Genomic DNA, 25,287 nt, shown 5'->3' on the forward strand with positions numbered 1-25,287 from the left:
TAGCTGGCAACTAGCACGCTAATCGCCAGTTGGCAGCTAGGGCCGCTAATCGCTAGCTGGCCACTAGCTTGATAATCGCGAGCTGGCAGCTGGGGCCGCTAATCGCTAAGCGGCAACTGGAGCGCTAATCGCTAGCTATCTTAAAGGCTAACATGAATACAATATAATTATTCAGTGCAACTACAGTACAGTGTGTCGGGTCAATATTAATGTGTATTTATATACATATATAAAAATGTGTATACATATATATATATATGTATATATACAGTATATATGTATATATACAGTATATATATATATACATATATATATATATATATATACAGTATATATATATATACATATATATATATATATATATATATATATATATATATATATATATATATATATATATATATATATATATATATATATATATATATATATATATATATATATATATATATATATATATATATATATATATATATATATATATATATATAGTCGAGGTTACAATGGTTTATCCGTTATACAGTGCTCAATACCGGAGTAGAGCGGAATATTTTATTTTATTTAAAAAAAAAAAATCCCCTGAAGGGCAGGTTTCCCTGCGAAAAAGGCTTGTAGGGATGAAATAGCCTCCGTGTTTTTTTATGACCTAACGTATATATATATATATATATATATATATATATATATATATATATATATATATATATATATATATATATATATATATATATATATATATATATATATATATATATATTCTGCTGAAATGCAAAAAGAATGTAAAAAAAAAAAAAAGCACAGTTGGTTCTACTATAAGTTACCCAAACTATTGATTCAACACTCAATTACTAACTTTAAAAGCAAAACAAGAGGCCAACTATTTCATGAAATGAACCAAACACAGCACATTTATCACTAGACAGTTTAGGATATCGTCCTCACAGCACAACTGGTTTTATTTATTCATGTAAATAGTTTTTTGTTTATACTAAGTGCAGCATTTCATTCGTCTTTTGTTCCGTTTTCTGCACACTTTGCAGCTCAATTTCACAATAAAGCCACATGGAATCGTGCGTTTGTATGTGGGTGTGTGAATAAAAGACAATACCGTCTGGAGTTGCTCTTTTCTTCTTTGACTTACAGTTGTGTGCATTATTTTAGTCGTCTAGTCATTTAACAATTACTGTATTTCCCGGACCATAGGGCGCACCGGATTATAAGGTGCACTGCCGATGAATGGTCTATTTTTTTAAAATATTTTTTCATGTATAAGGCAAACCGGATTATAGGGCACATTAAAGGAGTCATATTATTATTTTTTTGTAAATTTAGAACATTTCCTTGTGGTCTACATCAGTGTTTTTCAATCTTTTTTGAGCCAAGACACATTTTTTCCGTTGAAAAAGCATGCATCAACATAGCTCTTGTCTCAAAGTAGGTGTACTGTCACACCACCTGTCACATCACGCCGTGACTTATTTTGAGTTTTTTGCTGTTTTCCTGTGTGTAGTGTTTTAGTTCTTGTCTTGCGCTCCTATTTTGGTGGGTTTTTCTCTTTTTTTGGTATTTTCCTGTAGCAGTTTCATGTCTTCCTATGAGTGATATTTCCCGCATCTGCTTTGTTTTAGCAATCAAGAATATTTCAGTTATTTTTATCCTTCTTTGTGGGGACATTGTTGATCGTCATGTCATGTTCGGTTGTACTTTGTGGACGCCGTCTTTGCTCCACAGTAAGTCTTTGCTGTCGTCCAGCATTCTGTTTTTGTTTACTTTGTAGCCAGTTCAGTTTTAGTTTTGTTCTGCATAGCCTTCCATAAGCTTCAATGCCTTTTCTTAGGGGCACTCACCTTTTGTTTATTTTTGGTTTAAGCATGAGACACAATTTTACCTGCACACTGCTTCTTGCTGTTTTCGACATCTACAAAGCAATTAGCACCGGCTGCCACCTACTGATATGGAAGAGTATTACACGGTTACTCTGCCAAGCTCTAGACAACACCGACACTCAACAACAACACGTAATTTTCAGACTATAATTACTGGTTTGCAAAAAATATTTTTACCCCAAATAGGTGAAATTAGACAATCTCCCACGGCACACCAGACTGTATCCGGCACAGTGGTTGAAAAACACTGGTCTACATAACATGTAATGGTGGTTCTTTGGTCAAAATGTTGCATAGATTATGTTTTACAGACCATTTCCAAGTAGCTTTCTGACAGTCGCTTCTGAGTGCGCCGTTTTGTTGTAGCGGTGTAGCGTGCAAGGACGGGAGTGGAAGAAGTGTCAAAAGATGGAGCTAACTGTTTTATTGACATTCAGGCTTTACTTAAATCAATAACAGAGCAGCATCTTCTCATCCGGAAACAACAACACCGGACATGTGTCCCGTGAAAAACCATCCGACCGGAACACTCTAATAACTAAAGTTCCTTGGGTGAATAATGTAAACTCACTACACCGGAATATGTTTTAGCGCGTTCATGGAGAGTTTACTGACAGATATAAGTAACAACTTTACACTACTTTATATTAGAAATGGCAACAGCAGAGGATGAATGCCCCATAACAAGAAGATAGAGAAAAAGAAGAAGCTTATCGAAAAAGGCGGACGCGCTCAATTTTTCAGGATTTATGCAGATCCCAAATACAGATCAGCAGGTACTAGAAGATAAAAAAAAGTTGCTTTTGCATAATATTGCGAAACAAAATACCAGATAATATGTCTTACCTCATACACACACTATAATAATACCCGTATGTTGAAGCACAACAAGCGGTGCGGCTTCATAGCTTACCAAATTCGTACTAAAACATTTTGATAGATTTTTGAGTGCCGTGTGTAATGTTCTATATTTTCAATGGAACATATAAAATGTTGGTGTGGTTTACTTGAGTCATATTGCCATCATAGGGCAATCTACACATATCTCTTATGTGTGACTGCTATCTACTGGTCACACTTGTCATTACACTACGTACCAAATAAAATAGCTTCGAGGTGGGTAAGCAAAACCAGAATTATGCCGTACATTAGGCGCACTGGGTTATAAGGCGCACTGTCGAGTTTTGTGGAAAAAAAAGGATTTTAAGTGCGCCTTACAGTCCGGAAAATATGGTAGTTTGTTCCCTCAATCGAGTAATCGGATATCATTTTGTATAAAAGTACACTTCATTCATCACACAAGAGGTCAGTTGGAATAATACACATTATTGGATTTAGAAAACATACAAACCCTTTATTTATTGAATCCAAAATATTGATATGTAATAATGTGGTGCATTTGCAAACAGCTAAAAGGAGGTACAAAGCAAACTATAACCTGCTACCCAAGAATGTACAACAATTCTTCTCAACTATGGAGGAGAAATTTAACCTTAGAGAAAAATGTAACACAAACCATTTGTATGCACGTACAACACCTAAAACCTTTAGTATATCAGTATGTGGAAGTAAATTATGGAATGGATTCATAAACAATGTACTAATATCATCCAGTTTAAGAAACTGTTCAAACTCCAAATGTTTTTATACACTGAATTTTAACACAACATATTTCAAAAACTGCTTTATTAAACACACAAGTTTTGCTCACAAATTAATTATTAAAAATGTATTAATTATAAAAATTGTAATTATGCTGACAATTTGATTACATGTCTGAGTGGTTTAAAAATGCAGTTTGTTAAAATACAGTGCTTTAAACTTCCATGTGAAACATTTCAGTGTAGTAATATTCGGTGCAGAACAATTGGTTGGTTTAAAAACTATTTCTGTACTGAATTTAGTCGAATATGTTTTTATACACTGAATTTTAACACAATGTATTTGAAAAAACTGCTTCATTAAAACACAAATTTGGCTCACAAAGTTTTATTTTTTTTATTATGGTGACAATTTGATTAAATAAAAATGTTTGAGCAAAATTTGTGTGGTTTAAAAATTCAGTTTGTTAAAATACAGTGTTTTAAAATTCCATGTGAAAGATTTCAGTGTAGTAAAATTCGGTGCAGAAATATTGGTTGCTTTAAAAAAAAACAGCAACCAATATATCTGCACTGAATTTTTACACAATACATTTAAAACTGTAATTTCAACAAACTGATATTTTTTAAACACAGTTTTTTTAAATGACATTTTCAGCATAATATGACATATTATGCTTTTCACAAAATTCAAATGCAAAAAATTATGTTTCATGAATTCATTTTTTTTCGTAACAAAGACATATATTATCCGCCATAAGAAATGTGCTATTTGAAGCTGCAGAATGTGCCTCAAACTTTATTTCCAATGTGCATGTTGGTGGAGATGAATTGATTTACGTGGACCCCGACATAAACAAGTTGAAAAACTTATTCGGGTGTTACCGTTTAGTGGTCAATTGTACAGAATATGTACTGAACTGTGCAATCTACTAATACAAGTTTCAATCAATCAATCAATGTCTCAGGGATTTGAGTCCTTCTGCACTGTGCATTGGTTAATTGTGCTCAAATTGTCCATCAGATGATCAATGATGAAGGGTTCATCTGCGTTAATGTCTCCATTTTGACATTGCTGTTGTTTCCATGGCTGCCATGTAATTGCTTATTCCCGTAATAGTTGATTGTTAAACGTGCATTAATATTGTGCGCCGACAAATGGCTGGGATTTGGCGTTCCCTTTGCGCTACTTAAATTCTACCTTCCTCCATCTTTTCCACATCCTTCAACTCCGCTCTCCTTCAAGTCTCTTCTGGCTCATTTAAGTCAAGGTCAGTCCTTCAAGTGGAGGACTAGTGGTCCACTTGAACCTCAAAGCTGCCTTCTCCGTGCAGGAGACAGCTGGATACACACACACACACACACACACACACACACACACACACACACACACACACACACACACACACACACACACACACACACACACACACACACACACACACACACACACACACACACACACACACACACACACACACACACACGCACACACATTTAGAGCATCAAGAAAGGTGATGTGTTGCTGCTCTTTCCCTTCAAGGCCCGCGTCTTTAACCTTAGCTCCACAGGCTAACTGACTTTGTGTATGTGTGTGCGCGCGTGTGTTTGTCGGACCATTTCTCATCTTGTCAGAACCCCCACGCCTGCCGGGGCCTCACATATGCCTACAGCTGGCAGCATCTACAAGCCATCACTTCAGCAGACGGGCCAATCAAAAGCATGCCGCCGTCACTTCAGCAAAAGGAGTCGGACTGTCAGTCACAGGACGCCATTTTCACTCCATATGGGGTTCGGCGGGACCTGGGGGCCAGCCAGTGTTTCAAATGAAGTATGCATGCAAACACATTTCTACACAGCCTATTAATAGTGGGGTACAGTGAGTATATCCTGCATGGAAGCTGTCTTTAGTTGCAATACTGCATTATAGCAAAAATACTGGGCCTTAATTAACTACAACAAAACTATTTCAGATGTTTCAAAAGGTGAAATAGCAAAAAAACGTCAAAGGTTAAAGGTGTCCAAGGATGAGCTTGTTAAGTAAAACCCTAAATAAGTAAGTAAGTAAGTAATTTCCGGTGGTGCTGCATTAACGAAAGAAGCCTATCACATTAGGAAGGCAAATAACAGCAACTAACAAATTGCCATTTTAAAAGAAATGTATTAGAATTTAAAGGAGTTACTGGCAAAATTGAAGAAGTGTGGTTTCAAAAATTATTTTATGCAATTATTAATGCATAACTTTTGCACATTTAAAAAAGAGTTTTATTTGAATTTGCATTATTATTATTATTATTATTTACAATTGTTTATTATTATAAAAAACTTAAATACTAGATTATTTTGGACAGTATTTATTTATTTATAATGAATTTGTAAACATTTCTAATTTAAAAGATTTTGTATAGATAAAATACAAAAAAACGCAAAAAAACCCCCACAATAATCACCAATTATACTTTTATTTATTAAAAACACACAAATAATAAATAATTTTTTTAAACAATATTTTTAGAATTATTTTACTTTTTTGAATATATAATTTAAATACATTTCTAGCATTAAAATATAAAATAAATTAAAAAAAAAACATTACAATTGAAATGAAATAATTTATAATGTAGAAAAAAAATCCATTATTTTATTCAACAATATTTTTTAGATTTAATTTTTTTTTAAAGTTTTTTTTTCAATTAATTGGTAGCTTCCAAAAGACATGCACCTGGGGATAGGTTGATTGGCCCTAGTGTGTGAATGTGAGTGTGAATGTTGTCTGTCTATCTGTGTTGGCCCTGTGATGAGGTAGCGACTTGGGTGTACCCTGCCTTCCACCTGATTGTAGCTGAGATAGGCTCCAGCGCCCCCCGCGACCCCGAAGGGAATAAGCGGTAGAAAATGGATGGATGGATGGGTAGCAGTAAAATCTACCTAAAACATTTAACAGGAAAATAAAAACAAGTGTATTGTAATCTATTAGAGTTTATTTTGTATTATAATGTTCATATATAAAGTTATTGGTACAAAAGACTATTTCTAATAATTACTATTTTGACAAATCTGACATATGTTGGAATAAAACTGCGACAAAACTACTTCAGCCTCTTCAATGGGCTTATTCTATTTAAAATACAAATGACTGTAAAATATGTATACTTCCATATAGGACAGTTGTATATATGTGCACTATTTATATAAACATGTTTAGGCGATCACAAAGAAGCCTGAAGAGAAATCTTCATGAATTAACAACATGCACCAAAATAAAAGAGTGAGCAAAAATAGACAACACAATAGGACATGTTGTATTGTGGGACTGTGTGTCGCTTCTCCAACATCACACACACATTCGCACACACACGCACACACACTAAAGCACTCCTGAAAAGCAGCCAACATCAGACGAAGATGATGATGATTTACTGGCACAGAGTTTCCACGAATAGTATCTCGTTCGCTAAACTCCCATCACCTGGTGGAGACTTCAGGCGAGAGATGAAACAATCAAACAACATCAGACCCCAATTTTTGTGTGCGACGACCCACTGCGACACATACACTAACACATAAATACATCAAACAGGACAAGATCACCGTTATGACGCTTCTCGTTTCTGGCAAGGAGCCGCACTCATTGTGGAACATCTCCACTTACAATGTGAAATTATTCATATTTAGTTAATAATATTATTACCTTTTTTTTTCATTCAATTATTATTATAGCGCATATTTAGCCTTGACAGATGAGTCATTCATTCTGGAGGTGGCAAACGCTGACAAGAGCTGAGCTAACAAAATTAGACGGCAGATCGTGTATGTGTATGTGTGTGTGCGTGCGTGTGCGTGTGTGTGTGTGTGTGTGTGTGTGTGTGTGTGCGAGAGCGAGCAGCCACCTTCACGCCTCAGGCCCAACAACGATGAACACAAAGGCAGGAGGCTCAGGAGATTCATCCATCATCCAACCTTGCACCTTTCTGTGTTTTTATTATTATTATTACACATGTACACACACACACACACACACACACACACACACACACACACACACACACACACACACACACACACACACACACACACACACACACACACACACACACACACACACACACACACACACACACACGCACACACACACACACACACACACATTCAACTACATTAACTAGCCCAAAAAGTCGGCGTCAGCAAGCGTTTTTACCTTCTCAGTCACCCCCCCAACCTCTTCACGGCAGAACAAAGGACACGTCTCAAGGTTAAGAGCGGGCGGTTAAGACAGCAGGAAAATAGAAGATTGATTGATTACGCTCATGGACGCCAATCATTCGACCATTACAGTAATAGCCTCATGCTTTAAAATGTCCACGCTGTTCAAACCACCACCCCCTCCCAAAAAAACACCCACACAAGTCCACTTTACCACTATTTAAAACTTTTTTTTAATATAAGTTATAATTATAGCATGTTAATTTTTTTTAATTCTTTAACCCTCAAAGAGGACGGGGGCATAAATTGGAAGTCAGCCATAATTGGAGAGAATATTTTATTTCCCAAATTTAAAAAGTCACGATCATTTTGTGCATGAAAATAAAAACCAATCATTCTTTGAGCAAAAGCAAATTTTTGAACAAGTACAACACATCAGCAAGAGAACTAGAGAGCAACCAATTATCGCCAATATTTGGCAATTTGACGTATATCGGTATTAGCTAGAGATGTCCGATAATATCGTCAGCCCGATAAATGCTTTAAAATGTAATATCAGAAATTATCGGTATCGGTTTTTAAATTATCGGTGTCGGTTTCAAAAAGTAAAATGTATGACTTTTTAAAACGGCGCTGCGTACACGGATGTAGGGAGAAGTACAGAGCGACAATAAACCTTAAAGGCACTGCCTTTGCGTGCCGGCCCAGTCACATAATACCTACGGCTATTCACACACACAAGTGAATGCCACGCATACTTGGTCAACAGCCATACAGGTCACACTGAGGGTATAAACAACTTTAACACTGTTACAAATATGCGCCACACTGTGAACTCACACCAAACAAGAATGACAAACACATTTCGGGAGAACATCCGCACCGTAACACAACATAAACACAACATAACAAATACCCAGAACCCCTTGCAGCACTAACTCATCCGGGACGCTATAATATATTTATGTATTCTTTTGTATCATGACCAGTTGAATGTTTACTGTATTGACCTGCCTTAGGACAACGGATATAAATTGGCTATTGTGCTAACTCTGGCATATTTACATTGTTGCTCTATGTTGATGAATATGCATTGTCCTAATTCAAATAAATAAATACAACAATTTTTAAAAAAAGGAGTTGTTCGGGGGGCATTCTGACCAGATGCCGAACTCAGGGCTCCCAAATGACAGTCTTTAGTGTTTAAAAAAATGGATAATTTAGGAAGTAGCACCAGCCCGTTTGTCCTGCATGAAAAAAGTTCTCTTATAGCTGGAGTCCAATTTTCTATTTATTTAATTCATTTCAGAATTAAAAAAATCGCCAGTAATTCTCCCCAAGACAAGGCACATATTTGAGTTCTTGTAAGAATTTTCAGGCGGCCTACAGTACATCTCATTTGCTTACCTGTCAAAACGTACAATTTCTGCTAGGAAATCCAGTTTTTGGCCTTCTTTCCTGAACCGTCCTGTTTTGTTTGTTTTTGGCGATGGAGTTGCTCGACATTAAAAAGTTAATGTACCAATGATTGTCACACACACACTAGGTGTGGCAAAATTATTCTCGGCATTTGACCCATCACCCTTGATCACCCCCTGGGAGGTGAGGGGAGCAGCGGGCAGCAGCGGTGGCCACACCCGGGAATCATTTTTGGTGATTTAACCCCAAATTCCAACCCTTGATGCTGAGTGCCAAGCAGGGAGGTAGCGGGTCCCATTTGTATAGTCTTTGGTATTACTCGGCCGGGGTTTGAACTCACAACCTACCGATCTCAGGGCAGACACTCTAACCACTAGGCCACTGAGTAGGTCACGCCTTTGTACACACGAGCGTGGGCTCGTTAAAGGAGCACAGCGAGGTTCATGTTCGGTGATTCAATCAAATAACGCGATAGAGATAGATGGACATGAAGACGACAGAAAATATATCTACGCCAAAAAATCCAAACTTTGTGTAAATATCTTGACAAATAGGAGACTCATTATATAAGTGAAGAAGAGCAGGCAGCAGCTCACACATTGTTATACTTTTTGTAACATCCAGGAAAAAATCATCGTCAGCTTAAAAAATGTCTCAACTATAATCTACGTGAAGGAGCGCCAGAATTGTTTTTATTTAAATGTTGGCGATATTACATGGTTCCCAATGTAGAAACCTTACAATGTCTTAAATCCATAAACTGCTATAAAATTGAGTAAATGGCAAGTTATTGTGTTTTAAATAACTTTTACTGCAAATCAATATCGGCTCTAAATATCGGTCATTGGCCTCCTTAAGGACTAATAATAGTTATTGGTAGAGATGTCCGATAATGGCTTTTTTGCCGATATCCGATATTCCGTTATTGTCCAACTCTTAATTACCGATGCCGATATCAACCGATACCGATATATACAGTCGTGGAATTAACACATTATTATGCCTAATTTTGTTGTGATGCCCCGCTGGATGCATTAAACAATGTAACAAGGTTTTCAAAAATAAGAGAACAATTTCAACTCAAGTTATGGAAAAAAGTGCCAACATGGCACTGCCATATTTATTATTGAAGTCACAAAGTGCATTATTTTTTTTAACATGCCTCAAAACAGCAGCTTGGAATTTGGGACATGCTCTCCCTGAGAGAGCATGAGGAGGTTGAGGTGGGCGGGGTTGAGGTGGGGGTGTGGGGGTGCTAGGGGGTGTATATTGTAGCGTCCCGGAAGAGTTAGTGCTGCAAGGGGTTCTGGGTATTTGTTCTGTTGTGTTTATGTTGTGTTACGGTGCGGATGTCCTCTCGAAATGTGTTTGTCATTCTTGTTTGGTGTGAGTTCACAGTGTGGCGCATATTTGTAACAGTGTTAAAGTTGTTTATATGGACACCCTCAGTGTGACCTGTATGGCTGTTGACCAATTATGCCTTGCATTCACTTGTGAGTGTGTCATAAGCCGTAGATATTAAGTGATTGGGCCGACACGCAAAGGCAGTGCCTTCAAGGCGTTTTAAAAAGTCATACATTTTACTTTTTGAAACCGATACCGATAATTTTGAAACCAATACCAATAATTTCCGATATTACATTTTAAAGCATTTATCGGCCGATAATATCGGTAGTCCGACATTATCGGACATCCCTAGTTATTGGCCCTGAAAAAAACATATCGGTCGCTCTGTAAACAGAACCAATGTTGTAATACCGCTAAAGGGCGCTAAGTCAGCATTAAAGGTGCTGTTTGCGAAAGGTAACATTTTACAAAAAAAATAAAATAAATGACCGTCAAAGTGTACCAACTTGTCGGAATACGTCCTCGTCCTTCTACTATCCAGGCATGAATTAAGATCTAGAATCAAGTTTGACGAGCAAGGAAGTGAAGAAGCAGGCTACCACTATGTGATGTAAACATAGGCCCACACAGAAGTGATCACGGCGCAGCTATAAATAGTTTGTCTGCGTTTGCGCTTATAATAACAATATCACTAACACTTGGTTAATATTCAAGTCACAAAGTGTAAATGGAGTATTGTTAGAGCTTTTTGGATAGTTTTGTATTGGGTTTTATGGGTGGAATAGTGGATCTCCCATTGGCTCCGCTGTAGGCAGACTTTTATTTACGTTTATTTAATATTTAGAATGCATTAAAAAAAACAATACACAACCATCGTCATGTCTTTCATAATGCTTGTGAACGATAGGCACAATTCCAAAAAAAGTGCAGTTCCCCTTTAACATTTCCAATAAGAGAACATATCCATTTCCAAAGTGTCTATATTTGTGAAATTACTGATTATATTGAAAAAAATTGCTTGAGGAATTGTCCCTGAACGGGCTTGTCTCGTGCACACATTCACACACCCGCACATACACATTATAAATACAATATACACAATATAAAGACATTATAACATACATCCATAAACCTGGATGCATATGCAAAAGTGCAATACATTTATCTGTACAGTAATCTATTTATTTATATCTGCACCTTATTGCTTTTTTATCCTGCACTACCATGAGCTAATGCAACAAAATTGTGTTCTTATCTGTACTGTAAAGTTCAAATTTGAATGACAATAAAAAGGAAGTCTAAGTCTAAGTATAACAATGTTATGATAGAATATACATTGTTATGTCATGAGCTCTCATGCAGTTGTTATTCGTGTCTTGTATTATTTCCTGTCCAACACTCTTATTTTTCATTGCACTTCCTGTTTGCCTTGATTTTCTACATCTGGTCTGAGCGTTGCCTCCTTAGTCCTTAGTTGCCAATCATAATGCTTTTTAGCATTCATCACCATGCTTGTGTTTGTTTGCGCTTTATACACCTGTTTTCCATTTGTGCATTTCCCTGGTTTGTTTTTATGTTACCTGCCTTTTTTTTTTTTTTTTTACTAAAAAGTACTTAAAAGTACTTGCCTGCTGTCTTTACATCCCCAGGTCCAAACAAACATCGAAACGTAACAGGTTAGTCGCTAAACTTTGCTAAATTGCGATCATTAGCGGACAACACACAAATATGTGTGTTATGCACGGTCCTAGTTTATTTCAGTACATGCTAAAAGCCGGAAAAAGGCGGGGTACAGTGTGTAAAACACTTTGGACAGTTAGCGCGTAAAGGTTGCAAACAGTCCCATTAATAGCGCTGATGAGTTCATCGTGAAGAACCGTACAACAAAGCGTAACACGCATGACTTGCAGACCAACATTTTAAAGCGCATGTAGAGATCGATAACACTGACCGCTTGTGTTAATAAAAAAAAAAAGTATTTATTGTCATTGCACAGGTACAACAACATTTTATTTTCAGCACAAACACTTCAGTGCCCGAAGTAGTCAAATCAGCGGGGGGTGTATATTGTAGCGTTCCGGAAGAGTTAGTGCTGCAAGGGGTTGTGGGTATTTGTTCTGTTGTGTGTATGTTGTGTTACGGTGCGGATGTCCTCCCGAAATGTGTTTGTCATTCTTGTGGGTTTACGGTGTGGCGCATATTTGTAACAGTTAAAGTTGTTTATACGGCCACCCTCAGTGTGACCTGTATGGCTGTTGAGCAAGTATGCGTTGCATTCACTAGTGTGTGTGAAAAGCCGTACATATAATGTGACTAGGCTGGCACGCAAAGGCAGTGCCTTTAAGGTTTAATGGCGCTCTGTACTTCTCCCTACGTCTGTGTACACAGCGGCGTTTTAAAAAGTCATAAATGTTACTTTTTGAAACCGATACCGATAATTTCCGATATTACACTATAAAGCATTTATCGGCCGATAATATCGGCAGTCCGATATTATCGGACATCTCTATTTATTACTGCTTCTGTGCATGTCCGTGTTTACTTTTGTATGCACAATAAATCAACCCCAAAAACGTACTTTGAAGCAATGTTCACAAAGTCTGTTATCTGGTTTGTTAGTTCCCGTTGCAGGCAAGCGATGACGGTTAAGGACTCGTGGTTGAGGGAAGAGTTGTTTGACGTTGGATGCTAGCTAATGTCCAATGCGTTGCAACAGTCAGCCGTAATGCAGATGTGAGAGGGAGGCGCAGATGTGCGGGCGTGCTCAGGGGTTAAATGTGTGCCTGTTTGCGGGTCTGTTGATCACTCTCCTGGTGGGGGTATCACTGATGTCATATTAATATTGTTTTTTCTTCTAATATTTTCGCGATCGACCGGTAGGGTCCCATAGATCGTCTGGTTGATCGCGATCGAAAGATGGGCAACTCCTGTTGTACAGGGTAACAGAACAGGAACGCTGATGGGTCGCCACTTACGGCGCCCCAAAAAAGGTGGGAAAAGGTGGACACGGGGGAGGGGGGAAGATGAGTAAAAACAAAAGTCGATCTCAGACTGGGCTCCTATGGTGGGGCAGAGACAGAGGCTAGCAAAAAATACTCCATATCTGATAAGCACATATACACATGTTACAACACAGAGTCAGACTCAGACTCAATGTGGGTCTGAAAAGGCAACAAAGCAGCCTGGAAAGAAGACGGGAATCGCTGTGGACTTAGAGAGGAGAGGGAACCCACACAAACTTTCTCTCTTCCTCACACCCTCCTCTCTCTGTGTGATGGCACATTGTAAGTAATTTGCAAACAGCAAGATAAAAATGATTTTGCTTTCTAAAGTCTTAAAATATATATATACATATATATATAGTAACAACATGGTTGTTAACGTTTTTGAGAGCACCTAAGAGACTTCTGAGTGTGTGTGCACATGTTACGGTTGTGTTGTTTTGATAATGAAGAGATTGTTGATCCATCACCCCCTTGGTATGTTAGTGTAGTGCAGGTGTCGGCAACCTTTACCACTCAAAGAGCCATTTTGACCAGTTTCACAAATTAAAGAAAACAATGGGAGCCACAAACCTGTTTTGAAATTTAAAATGAAATAACACTGCATACAAAGTTTTTTTTTGCTTTGTGCTATGTATAAACCAGGGGTTTCAAACACGCAGCCCGCATCTTAATATGAAAATGTAATGTTAGTGCGGCCCGCGAGTTTTATATGAATGGCGCTTGACAGCGTCATACTTGCCAACCTTCCCGATTTTACCGGGAGATCCCCGAAATTTAAGTCTACTTTTCTCTCGAATGTCTGCTGATTTTCACCCAAACATAAATAATAGCACCCTCTACAACCAGCATTGACTACGTGCCAGTCCAGGTACATATTGTATGCAGCTTCTGCTTGCACACGTATGTGACAGCAAGGCATACTTGGTCCACAGCAATACAGGTTACACTGACGGTGGCGATATAAACAACTTTAACACTCTTACTAATATGCGCCACACTGTGAACCCACACCAAACAAGAATGACAAACACATCCCTGGAGAACATCCACACTGTAACACAACAGAACAAATACCCTAACTCTTCCGGGCTACATTATACACCCCCGCTACCACCAAACCCCGCCCACCTCAACCGACGCACGGAGTGGGAGGGGGGGGGGGTGTTGATGTGTGGCGGGCAAGGTTGGGGGGGGGGGTTTGGTGGTAGCGGGGGTGTATAATGTAGCCCGGAACAGTTAGGGATGCATGGGATTCTGGGTATTTGTTCTGTTGTGTTTATGTTGTGTTACGGTGCGGATGTTCTCCCGAAATGTGTTTGTCATTCTTGTTTGGTGTGGGTTCACAGTGTGGCACATATTAGTAAGAGTGTTAAAGTTGTTTATATCGCCACCGTCAGTGTAACCTGTATGGCTGTGGAACAAGTATGCCTTGCTGTCATAAACGTGTACAAGCAGAAGCTGCATACAACATGTACCTGGACTAGCACGTTGATACTGCTGGCTGGAGAGTGCGCTAAATGCTGTGTCATCACAATATTTCCTTATTATAGTTGACAGGGTGAAAATCTGAGAATAATTGCCCCGGGAGATTACAGGGAGAGGCACTTAAATCCGGAAGTCTCCCAGGTAAATCGGGAGGTTCGGCAAGTATGCAGTTGAGCCGCATCAGAGTGGTCAAAGAGCCGCGGGTTGCCGACCCCTGGTGTAGTGTCTTCAAAGTGTGCATTCTTTCACTAAAAGGGGGCTTTTGTCGAGGCTATAACCAGATATCCATGTTTACATAGTTTGGTATGGGGAACTATGCTTCACTATACAAACTTTAAGATGACATCGCTTCAAGAACCCATTGAGTACCCCTGTACCACAAAGGTCACATGGTTGTCCTTGGACTTTCTAAGATTTCACATGTCCTTTCACGCCAAAACTTTCAGAGCATTCCAGTTCCTTTTCGTACATATTTGCAGAGTGTCCTCGCTGCTCTAAATCACCGTCTAGACTTCCTAATCATTTAAAAAGTCTTAACAGCTGTGTGAGTAAACACCAAGAATATGTCAGTTTATCCTGTAAGTCCGCTCAATTTCTACTAATCTCTCACAGAGTGTGGTATGGGAACTCCAACCCCCACCGCCCCCAAAAGTAATTAGCCCCGATTGTGCCCGGGACCTCGTTTAGTGCAGATTACCCTCCTGTGCACCATCATCTCAGATCCCGCTGATAGACTAGCAAAAATGGCACCCACTCCCTGAGGGACAGGCCTGTAATCAGCCCGTCAAGCTCTTTGCTGCTTGGGGGGACGGCAGGGGAGTCGACCCCCACGCACGTCCTTAAAAAGCCCTTATTTCCCTGCTCTATGATTAGCTTGTGTGTAAAAAAAAGCCCTTCCCAAAATGACATCATGTTTCAACTTGCACGTGACTCACAAGAAGACAATCAAAAACAGAAAGAAACAAAAACTTCCATCAAAGATGATTTTTTTTTGGTGGCTCCTTTACGGCGAAATGTCGCGGCGTCCATTTGCGGCAGGAGTCGCAGGCCCAGCGAAGCCTCGACGTCTGAATTTGTCGCATTCGTAAAACGTCAAAAACACGACTATTTTGTGTCCGCGTCAACAACACGGAACACAAGATCTTTCAAAAAAAAAAAGCACATTAGAGACAAGGTTGAACCTTTAAAAAAAAAAGACGGAGTGACACTTCACCTTGAGACCATGATGTTGTCTAACTGGGGTCAGAATAATGAATTAATATATTCTGAATGTATATTTTGCATATTTATATATATAAAAAAAAAATCTCTTTTTTTAATATGATTAGTTTCCACATTTCAAGATTAAACAATTAAATAGGACAAATAATTTTTTTAAGACTAATTTCAGCAAAACACAAAATAACTAAGTATTTGCACAACATATATTTAACTATAACTCATATTTCCATATATATATATATATGTATATATATATATATATATATATATATATATAAAATTATTTAAAAACATATTTATATTCTACTCTATTCTATTGTAATAGTTATCATATTCAAATATACATTAATAGACTAATTAACACATTCCATATCCTCCAACGAACCAGCGTCCTATATAATACAAATAAGTAACAATCATCCATCTATTTCCTACCGCGTGTGCCTCTCAAATAAATACAAATAAATAATAAAAAATAATAATAATTATTGTACCCTGCCTGCTGGAATAGGCTCCAGCCCCCCCGCGACCCCGGGATGGACAAACGGTAGAAAATGGATCTATTATTAGGGAAAATACCACATTTAAACTTAAGCGCAAAATTATGCTCTCCAGTTTTGAAATATTTCAAGTGAAATTTTGCCAGATTTACTTTAAATTTTTGAACCCCCCAACAACAATATTGACCACAATTTCACATATCTCACCATTCTCATGCCTCCTTGCTCTTTTCTAGACTGATTTCGCGTCAGGAAGGCAGGGATGTCTACTTTTCTATTTAACACAGAGCAGGGAACTCACCGATGAGCATGGTTGTCTGTGGCAGCGTGTCCGTGTCACTCTCACGCGTCTTCAGCCCCACAAGGGCGAGCACATGCACAGGTGCAAAAGAAAAAAAAAAATCTGAAAAATAACAAGCCTCCAAACGTGTCCGACTGATCTCTGTGCAGGCAACTGGTCCTCACCCTCCTCTTCGTTTCTGCTGTCCAATCCTCAGGAAGTGTGTTATCCTCAGTTTAAATTCCTCCCGGTGCCGCTGCTCGTCTCGGCCTGAAGGAGGCGAGGAATGAAGCTACGGAGAGGAAGCCGGCAGAACAACCTGGTTCTCCCTCCCTCCCCTCTCTCGCTCGCTCTCTGCCGCTCTCTCTCTCAGCTGACAGATGACAATATGATATCTCTAATATATGCCAGCTAACATTTAGCATCTAGCATCACTTCCGGCAAGGTCTCAACGGTTCGAGTCAGGAGATCCTGCTGTATTTCTATAGTCCAATGTGACTGAGGGTACCAATATACCTCGTTAGTATGGGAAGGGTACTCATTGGGCCAGGGTTATGCAACCACAGGGACGGAAATGCAAAGAAACACAAAACACAGCTTTTTAACGAACCGCTCTTTTCATACAGTGATTTGAAATGTTTTTAGAAGGAACCAAAATGATTGTAACCAACAGGGGTACTAAAAGGGTGGCAATAGACCAAGGATGCCCAAAGTTTGGCCTGCTAAAGGGTGGCTACCAAATTGTATAAATATTTATTGGTGGTGTGACTCTTTGGGCACCTAACAATTTGCTCCGATTTTGATTTTTGGGGTGATGATTCGATTCAATATCAATTCTCGATTCAACCTGAATCTCGATTGAATTTGATTTATGTATTAGTTGGTATAATAACTATAATTAAACTTTTTTTTTAAAAACAGGTGACAGTCTTGAAAAGCACCTTCTGGTTGCATCGAAATGGCCTAAAAACGTATTACTAAAAACATTTTCTTATGAAAAAAACAACAATAACAAAAACATATATATATATATATATATATATATATATATATATATATATATATATATATATATATATATATATATATATATATATATATATATATATATATATATACATACATATCAATCAATCAATCAATCAATCAATCAATCAATGTTTATTTATATAGCCCTAAATCACAAGTGTCTCAAAGGGCTGCACAAGCCACAACAACATCCTCGGTTCAGATCCCACATATCTATATATACTGTATATATATATATATATATATATATATATATATATATATATATATATATATATATATATATATATGTATATATATATATATATATATATATATATATATATATATATATATATATATATATATATATATATATATATATATATATATATATATATATATATATATATATATATATATATATATACATACATACATACACACACAATATATACAGTGATAGAGTGATTGGAGCACATACTTGTTGGTCACAAAAAACATTCATGAAGTTTGGTTCTTTTATGAATTTATTATGGGTCTACTGAAAATGTGACCAAATCTGCTGGGTCAAAAGTATACATACAGCAACATACTTTATCAATTTTGGTGATGTAGAAAAGTTACAATCAAATCAAATTCGCTTCATGGCATGGCCCCTTAACTTCATGTGAGTGATTATGATTGACGACACCTGTTGACTTCTCTGAGCCCATTTAAATAGGGCTCATGTGATGCAGTCATTAGACTCGGTTACAAACGCGACAATGGGAAAGTCAAAGGAACTCAGCACAGATCTGAGAAAATGAATCATTGACTTGAACAAGTCAGGAAAGTCACCTGGAGCCATTTCAAAGCAGCTCAAGGTCCCAAGAGCAACTGTGCAGACATTTGTTTGTATGTATAGAGTGCATGGCACAGTTTTGTCACTGTCACGATCAGGAAGAAAATGCAAGCTATCACCTGCTGCTGAGAGAAAATTGGTTACGATGATCAAGATTCAACCGAGAACCACCAAAAAGCAGGTCTGCAATTAATTGGAAGCTGCTGGAACACAGGTGTCAGTGTCCATAGTCAAGCGTGTTTTGCATTGCCATGGACTGAGAGGCTACCATGCAAGAAAGAAGTCCTTGCTCCAGAAGCGACACCTTAAAGGCCTACTGAAATTATTTTTTTTAATTTAAACGGGGATAGCAGATCCATTCTATGTGTCATACTTGATCATTTCGCGATATTGCCATATTTTTGCTGAAAGGATTTAGTAGAGAACAACAACGATAAAGATCGCAACTTTTGGTATCTGATAAAAAAAAGCCTTGCCTCTACCGGAAGTAGCGTGACGTAGTCAGTTGAGAGGCTCCTCACATTTTCCTATTGTTTTCAATGCAGCTAGAGCGATTCGGACCGAGAAAGCGACGATTACCCCATTAATTTGAGCGAGGATGAAAGATTCGTGGATGAGGAACGTTAGAGTGAAGGACTAGAATGCAGTGCAAGACATATATTTTTTCGCTCTGACCGTAACTTAGGTACAAGCTGGCTCATTGGATTCCACACTCTCTCCTTTTTCTATTGTGGATCACGGATTTGTATTTTAAACCACCTCGGATACTATATCCTCTTGAAAATGAGAGTCGAGAACGCGAAATGGACATTCACAGTGACTTTTATCTACCAGACAATACATCGGCGAAACACTTTAGCTACGGAGCTAACGTGATAGCATCGTGCTTAACTGCATATAGAAACAAAATAAATAAATCCCTGACTGGAAGGATAGACAGAAGATCAACAATACTATTAAACCATGGACATGTAAATACACGGTTAATGCTTTCCAGCCTGGCGAAGGTTAACAATGCTGTTGCTAACGACGCCTTTGAAGCTAACTTAGCAACCGGACCTCACAGAGCTATGCTAAAAACATTAGCTATCCACCTACGCCAGCCAGCCCTCATCTGCTCATCAACACCCGTGCTCACCTGCGTTCCAGCGATCGACGGTGCGACGAAGGACTTCACCCGATCACAGATGCGGTCGGCGAGACGGAGGAAGTTAAGGTGAGTTCGGCGGCTAGCGCGTCTGCTATCCATCTCTGTCCTCCTGGCTGTGTTGCTGTAGTCCGCCGCTAATACACCGATCCCACCTACAACTTTCTTCTTTGCAGTCTCCATTGTTCATTAAACAAATTGCAAAAGATTCACCAACACAGATGTCCAGAATACTGTGGAATTTTGAAATGAAAACAGAGCTTTTTTGTATTGTATTCAATGGGGTACCAATGCTTCTATCAACCGTTTACGTCACGCGCATACGTCATCATACATAGACGTTTTCAACCGGAAGTGTGGCAGGAAATTTAAAATCGCACTTTATAAGTTAACCCGGCCGTATTGGCATGTGTTGCAATGTTAAGATTTCATCATTGATATATAAACTATCAGACTGCGTGGTCGGTAGTAGTGAGTTTCAGTAGGCCTTTAAGGCTCGTCTAAAGTTTGCTGCTGATCACATGGACTAAGATAAGACCTTCTGGAGGAAAGTTCTGTAGTCAGATGAAACAAAAATGTCCCTTGGCAAGTTGCACTGCAATAAGGTGCTTTTGGTAGCCATCCACAAGCTTCTGGCAAGCTTCTGGTTGAATTTTTGACCACTCCTCTTGACAAAACTGGTGCCGTTCAGCTAAATTTGTTGGTTTCTGACATGGATTTGTTTCTTCCATGTTTGTTTCATCTGACATCACATGGCCAAAGATAAGACCTTCTAGAGGAAAGTTCGGTGGTCAGATGAAACAAAAATGTAGCTTTTTGGCCGCAATACCCAGCAATATGATTGAAGGAGAAAAGGTGAGGCCTTTAATCCCAGGAACACCATACCTACCGTCACGCATGGTGGTGGTAGTATTCTGCTCTGGGCCTGTTTTGCTGCCAATTGAACTGGTGCTTTACAGAGATTAAATGGGACAATGAAAAAGGAGGATTAACTCCAAATTCTTCAGGACAACCTAAAATCATCAGCCCGGAGGTTGGATCTTGGGCGCAGTTGGGTGTTCCAACAGGACAATGACCCCAAACACACGTCAAAAGTGGTAAAGGAATGGCTAAATCAGGCTAGAATTAAGGTTTTAGAATGGCCTTCCCAAGGTCCTGACTTAAACATGTGGACAATGCTGAAGAAACAAGTCCATGTCAGAAAACCAACAAATTTAGCTGAACTGCACCAATTTTGTCAAGAGGAGTGGTCAAAAATTCAACCAGAAGCTTGTCAGAAGATTGTGGATGGCTACCAAAAGCGCCTTATTGCAGTGAAACTTGCCAAGGGACATGTAAGCAAATATTAAAATTGCTGTATGTATACTTTTGACCCAGCAGATTTGGTCACAATTTCAGTAGACCCATAATAAATTCATAAAAGAACCACACTTCATGAATGTTTATTGTGACCAACAAGTATGTGCTGCAATCACTATATCACAAAAAAATAAGAGTTGTCGAAATTATTGGAAACTCAAGACAGCCATGACATTATGTTCTTTACAAGTGTATGTCAACTTTTGACCACGACTGTATATATACACATACACACATATATATATATTTATATATACACATTTTTTACATACATACATACACATATATATATATATATATATATATATATATATATATATATATATATATATATATATATATATATTTAATCGTGTTTCTTAATTGAATTGTTACCCCCAAGAATCAAATTGTGTGATGTCCTAAGATTCACAGCCCTAACAAACGCACTCACGCACGCACGCACTGATTTTACGGTAATGCACTGTAAAAAAATTATCAAATATTTTACGATAAAAAAACTGGCAGCTCAGTGAAGTGCTCTTTTTTCCACAGCTTTAAAGAATGTGAAGGCAAAAAAAGAAAGAAAGAAAGAAGGAAAGAAAGAAAGAAAGAAAGAAAGAAAGAAAGAAAGAAAGAAAAAAAGAAAGGAATTTATACTGTACAACTTGTTGGCATCCGACCAAGTTAGACACAAAGCATTGCATTTATTGGCGGGCGAGGAATAGATAGAGAATGGAACCTACAATAGTAGATCAGAACTGTACAGTCCATAATCCAGCCTTGATGATGGAATTTATACAATTTAAAAAAGCTTTTAGTGAAACATCATCTGAAGCTACAATGCTAATTAGTATGTGTTTTTTCTCTAACACTGTAACTGTTAGTAATAATAATAATGCCATATATACAACAACATAACATTAAGAAAACACAAACGCTACAAAGCATAGCTATGTCAGCAACTTTTAGGAGCAGCATCATGCTAGGTTAGCTTGTTCGCTGACGGAAAACAAAAGGATCAAGTCAATAGCATTTACTTAGTAACACACTACTCTAATATAACTATGTTTTTCACTAACGAGTAATCTAACGCGTTACTATTTTCAAAGCAGTAATCAGATTAAATAAACTCGTCCAAGTCACTGTGCGCTACAATTTTTGTCATTTTCTTGAGCAAAAATTTATATTTTCTTTCTTCTTATGGGAAGACTGAAGCGTTTCATCACAAAAGTTTGAGTACTAAAGTGCTCGAAATTGTAAACTATATTAAATGTTGACTATTGTTCCTATCGATTACAAACATGTGAATAAGTGGAACTCATTGTACCAAATTGGTACAAATTGGTGGTTTCTAACATGCTAATTTAAGATGTTGTTTTTGTTATGTGGCAATCAAACCCCCAAAATGAATTTGTCCTCAAACGCGCCCCTGATCAGACCTTTGTTTACTGGGATTTAATTTCAAATATATATATATTTCAAGTTCTTCTAGATAGATTTGTTTGGCTGCAATATTACTTCTCTATTATAAGTACTACTTTACTTCGTTACTTCTATTATTAATAGGAATGGGTAACAAATCCGGTACTTTTTTGGCATCGACCGAATCCCGCCGGTCCTACCTGGCACTGATTCAGCGATGCCATGTTACAGTACGTGGGCTGTGCATGACGTCATGCCCGGTTGCCGACTTCGGCACTTGCCAATCACTCCAGCAGCACTGAGAGCGGACTCAGACAAACTACCTTTAGGTAATGTTGCAATTTTTAATGCCAACAAAGAAATTGACTCAATAAACGCACCAACGTAAGTAAAGTAAGGCTCCACCTTTCCAAAAATGTGCTATTTGATGCTAATTTACATAGGCTTTGCTATTGACATGCTACTGATGAGCATTAGCGATTTTACATGGCGATTTCAACACCTCCAAATGTGTTAATGAAAACTACAACTAAGATCTACGTTACAATCAAATAGCTGGTGAGTTGCAACAAAAAACAAAAAAACACTATAAACTACACACTACTAACATCCACCGTCTTAGACTTGAAACTGTAATTGCAAATTAATGTTATAATTGCAAATGATTATATGATGATAATAAAACAAGATATAACAACTGGAAAGCAGTTATCAAAAACCAAAAAGAAGTACTAAAAATTAGTACCCTTGAGGTACTTGAGGTATCAATTCCTAGGTACCAGGAATTGTTACCATATCGGTTCAAACATGAACTGTACAGATCCCTAATTATTACAATTACTTACTTCTGCTACAGCGCATTTATTTATGTATAATACCTATGTGGTTTTTTACACTAGTTATACAAATGTTTAAAATAACACATTTTGCCAAGGCATGGAGAAGAAAAAAACCCTCATTTAGTTGAAATCAATTTGGTCTCCCCCTGCTCAAAAATCTCATCTGTGCCAGTGATGTAATGCATACTGCGCAGGAAGCAACACAAACATTAAACAAATGGAAAGAGTCAGATGAGCATTTTCCTCGCTAAAAATACAGCCATTATTTTGACTTTTTGTCGGATAAAGATTACAACATTAAGGTTCGTTGAAGACTTTGTGCCGGGGAAAAAGTAACTAATAAAGTCTTTTGTAACCAAACGTAGTTACCTTTAACAAAATTAAGTAAGTTCCTTTTTAAAGGAGTAATCAGATTACTTTTTCAAAGTAACTGTAGCAACATTGCTTACTGCTTCCAGGTTGGCAGAGCTCAAGCCTGCATTTTAAGATGTGTAGCGAAGTCCTTTTTATTTTAAAGTGAGCGCTTGAGAAGGATGATCGATTGTTATCACATTTGGTGCTTATTAGCAGGATGTTACCGTTAGAACTCCATTAATAAGTCACTTCCTTCATAATAGGGGACCTTCCTACCAAACGCAAGCAGTAGCAAAAGAACAGGAAGGCAAAACGAGGCGTTTAGAAAGTGTGTAAATATGTGGGAATAAGTTCCCGCCTTTGTTGACGTAAAGGCAGCATATTAATGTGTGTGTGTGTGTGTGTGTGTGTGTGTGTGTGTGTGTGTGTGTGTGTGTGTGTGTGTGTGTGTGTGTGCGAGAGCTTAAGAGTGAGCCATGATTCGCTGCTCCTCCTTTATGTCTCTTCTTGTCCATGCATCCTCATCACAGCATGGCACCGATTTAAGGATTGAGAGTTGTTTGATTTCTGCTTGTTTAAATGGTGTGTGTGTGTGTGTGTGCGTGTGAAAGCTGGGGTGATGAAGAGCCTCGCTGCAATGCTGAGCTGTCCTGGAGCCACGCCAGAGCATGGAGGGTGCTATCAGGACTTAATTACAGCATTAAATAGCTCCCTCTCCGCCTCTCCATTCGTACACTTCCTCTTCTACTGCAGCAGCATCCTGCTTTGTCCCCTCAAAAATGTGCATCTGTCTAATTCGAACGCTCGCCTCCTCAGCTGTGCGGCTCTTCTTTCTCTTCCAGGAACGCCTTATGGCTGTTGCCAACATCCAGGAATAATAAATATTCATATGAAAGTGCGCTGACAAACAGGAGGCCCTCGGTCTACGCACCGGTTTGTTCCTACGACACTGTTTTAAGTTGCAACCTATACCTAAATTATACCTAAATGAACACTTAAATTGGTTTTACTGTACACAGAACCCAAGAAGGACATATAAAACGTTTCTAGTTTTATTGTTATTTTTTTACAATATTATTAATTTATGGGCGTGTGTCGTAGCCACAAAACTCTATAAAACGATCATAACAAAAACGATCGTAAATACCTATTACTACACTAAAAATTATTCTACCACAGATTTCAGTAGTTCTCTTTTTTTTGGACAGTATTAGTAATTTATCGGAGTGTGTCGCTACCACATGATTCCATTAATTCATTAATTAATTAATTCGGAAATTATCGGTATCGGTTTTAAAAAGTAAAATTTATGACTTTTTAAAACGCCGCTGTATACACGGACATAGGGAGAAGTACAGAGCACCAATAAACCTTGAAGGCACTGC

At 38.0% G+C, this 25,287-nt stretch overlaps 1 protein-coding gene across 2 annotated transcripts in view; it reads right to left on the reverse strand.

The window, feature by feature from the left end:
- The window catches only part of znf385c (zinc finger protein 385C), a 325,442-nt gene that overhangs the window by 108,853 nt on the left and 191,302 nt on the right, over window positions 1-25,287 (reverse strand). The window contains exon 1 of one of the 2 annotated variants that reach the window (XM_062050115.1): window positions 16,969-17,278. The exons of the other annotated variant lie outside the window; for it this stretch is intronic. Coding sequence (XP_061906099.1) covers window positions 16,969-16,978 — 10 coding nt within the window. The 5' untranslated portion in view covers window positions 16,979-17,278. Of the gene's footprint in view, window positions 1-16,968; window positions 17,279-25,287 lie in introns of those variants that run through there. 2 annotated transcript variants of the gene reach the window in all.

This window comes from Entelurus aequoreus, linkage group LG06 (genome assembly GCF_033978785.1).
Source record: "Entelurus aequoreus isolate RoL-2023_Sb linkage group LG06, RoL_Eaeq_v1.1, whole genome shotgun sequence".
Classification (NCBI taxonomy): domain Eukaryota; kingdom Metazoa; phylum Chordata; class Actinopteri; order Syngnathiformes; family Syngnathidae; genus Entelurus; species Entelurus aequoreus.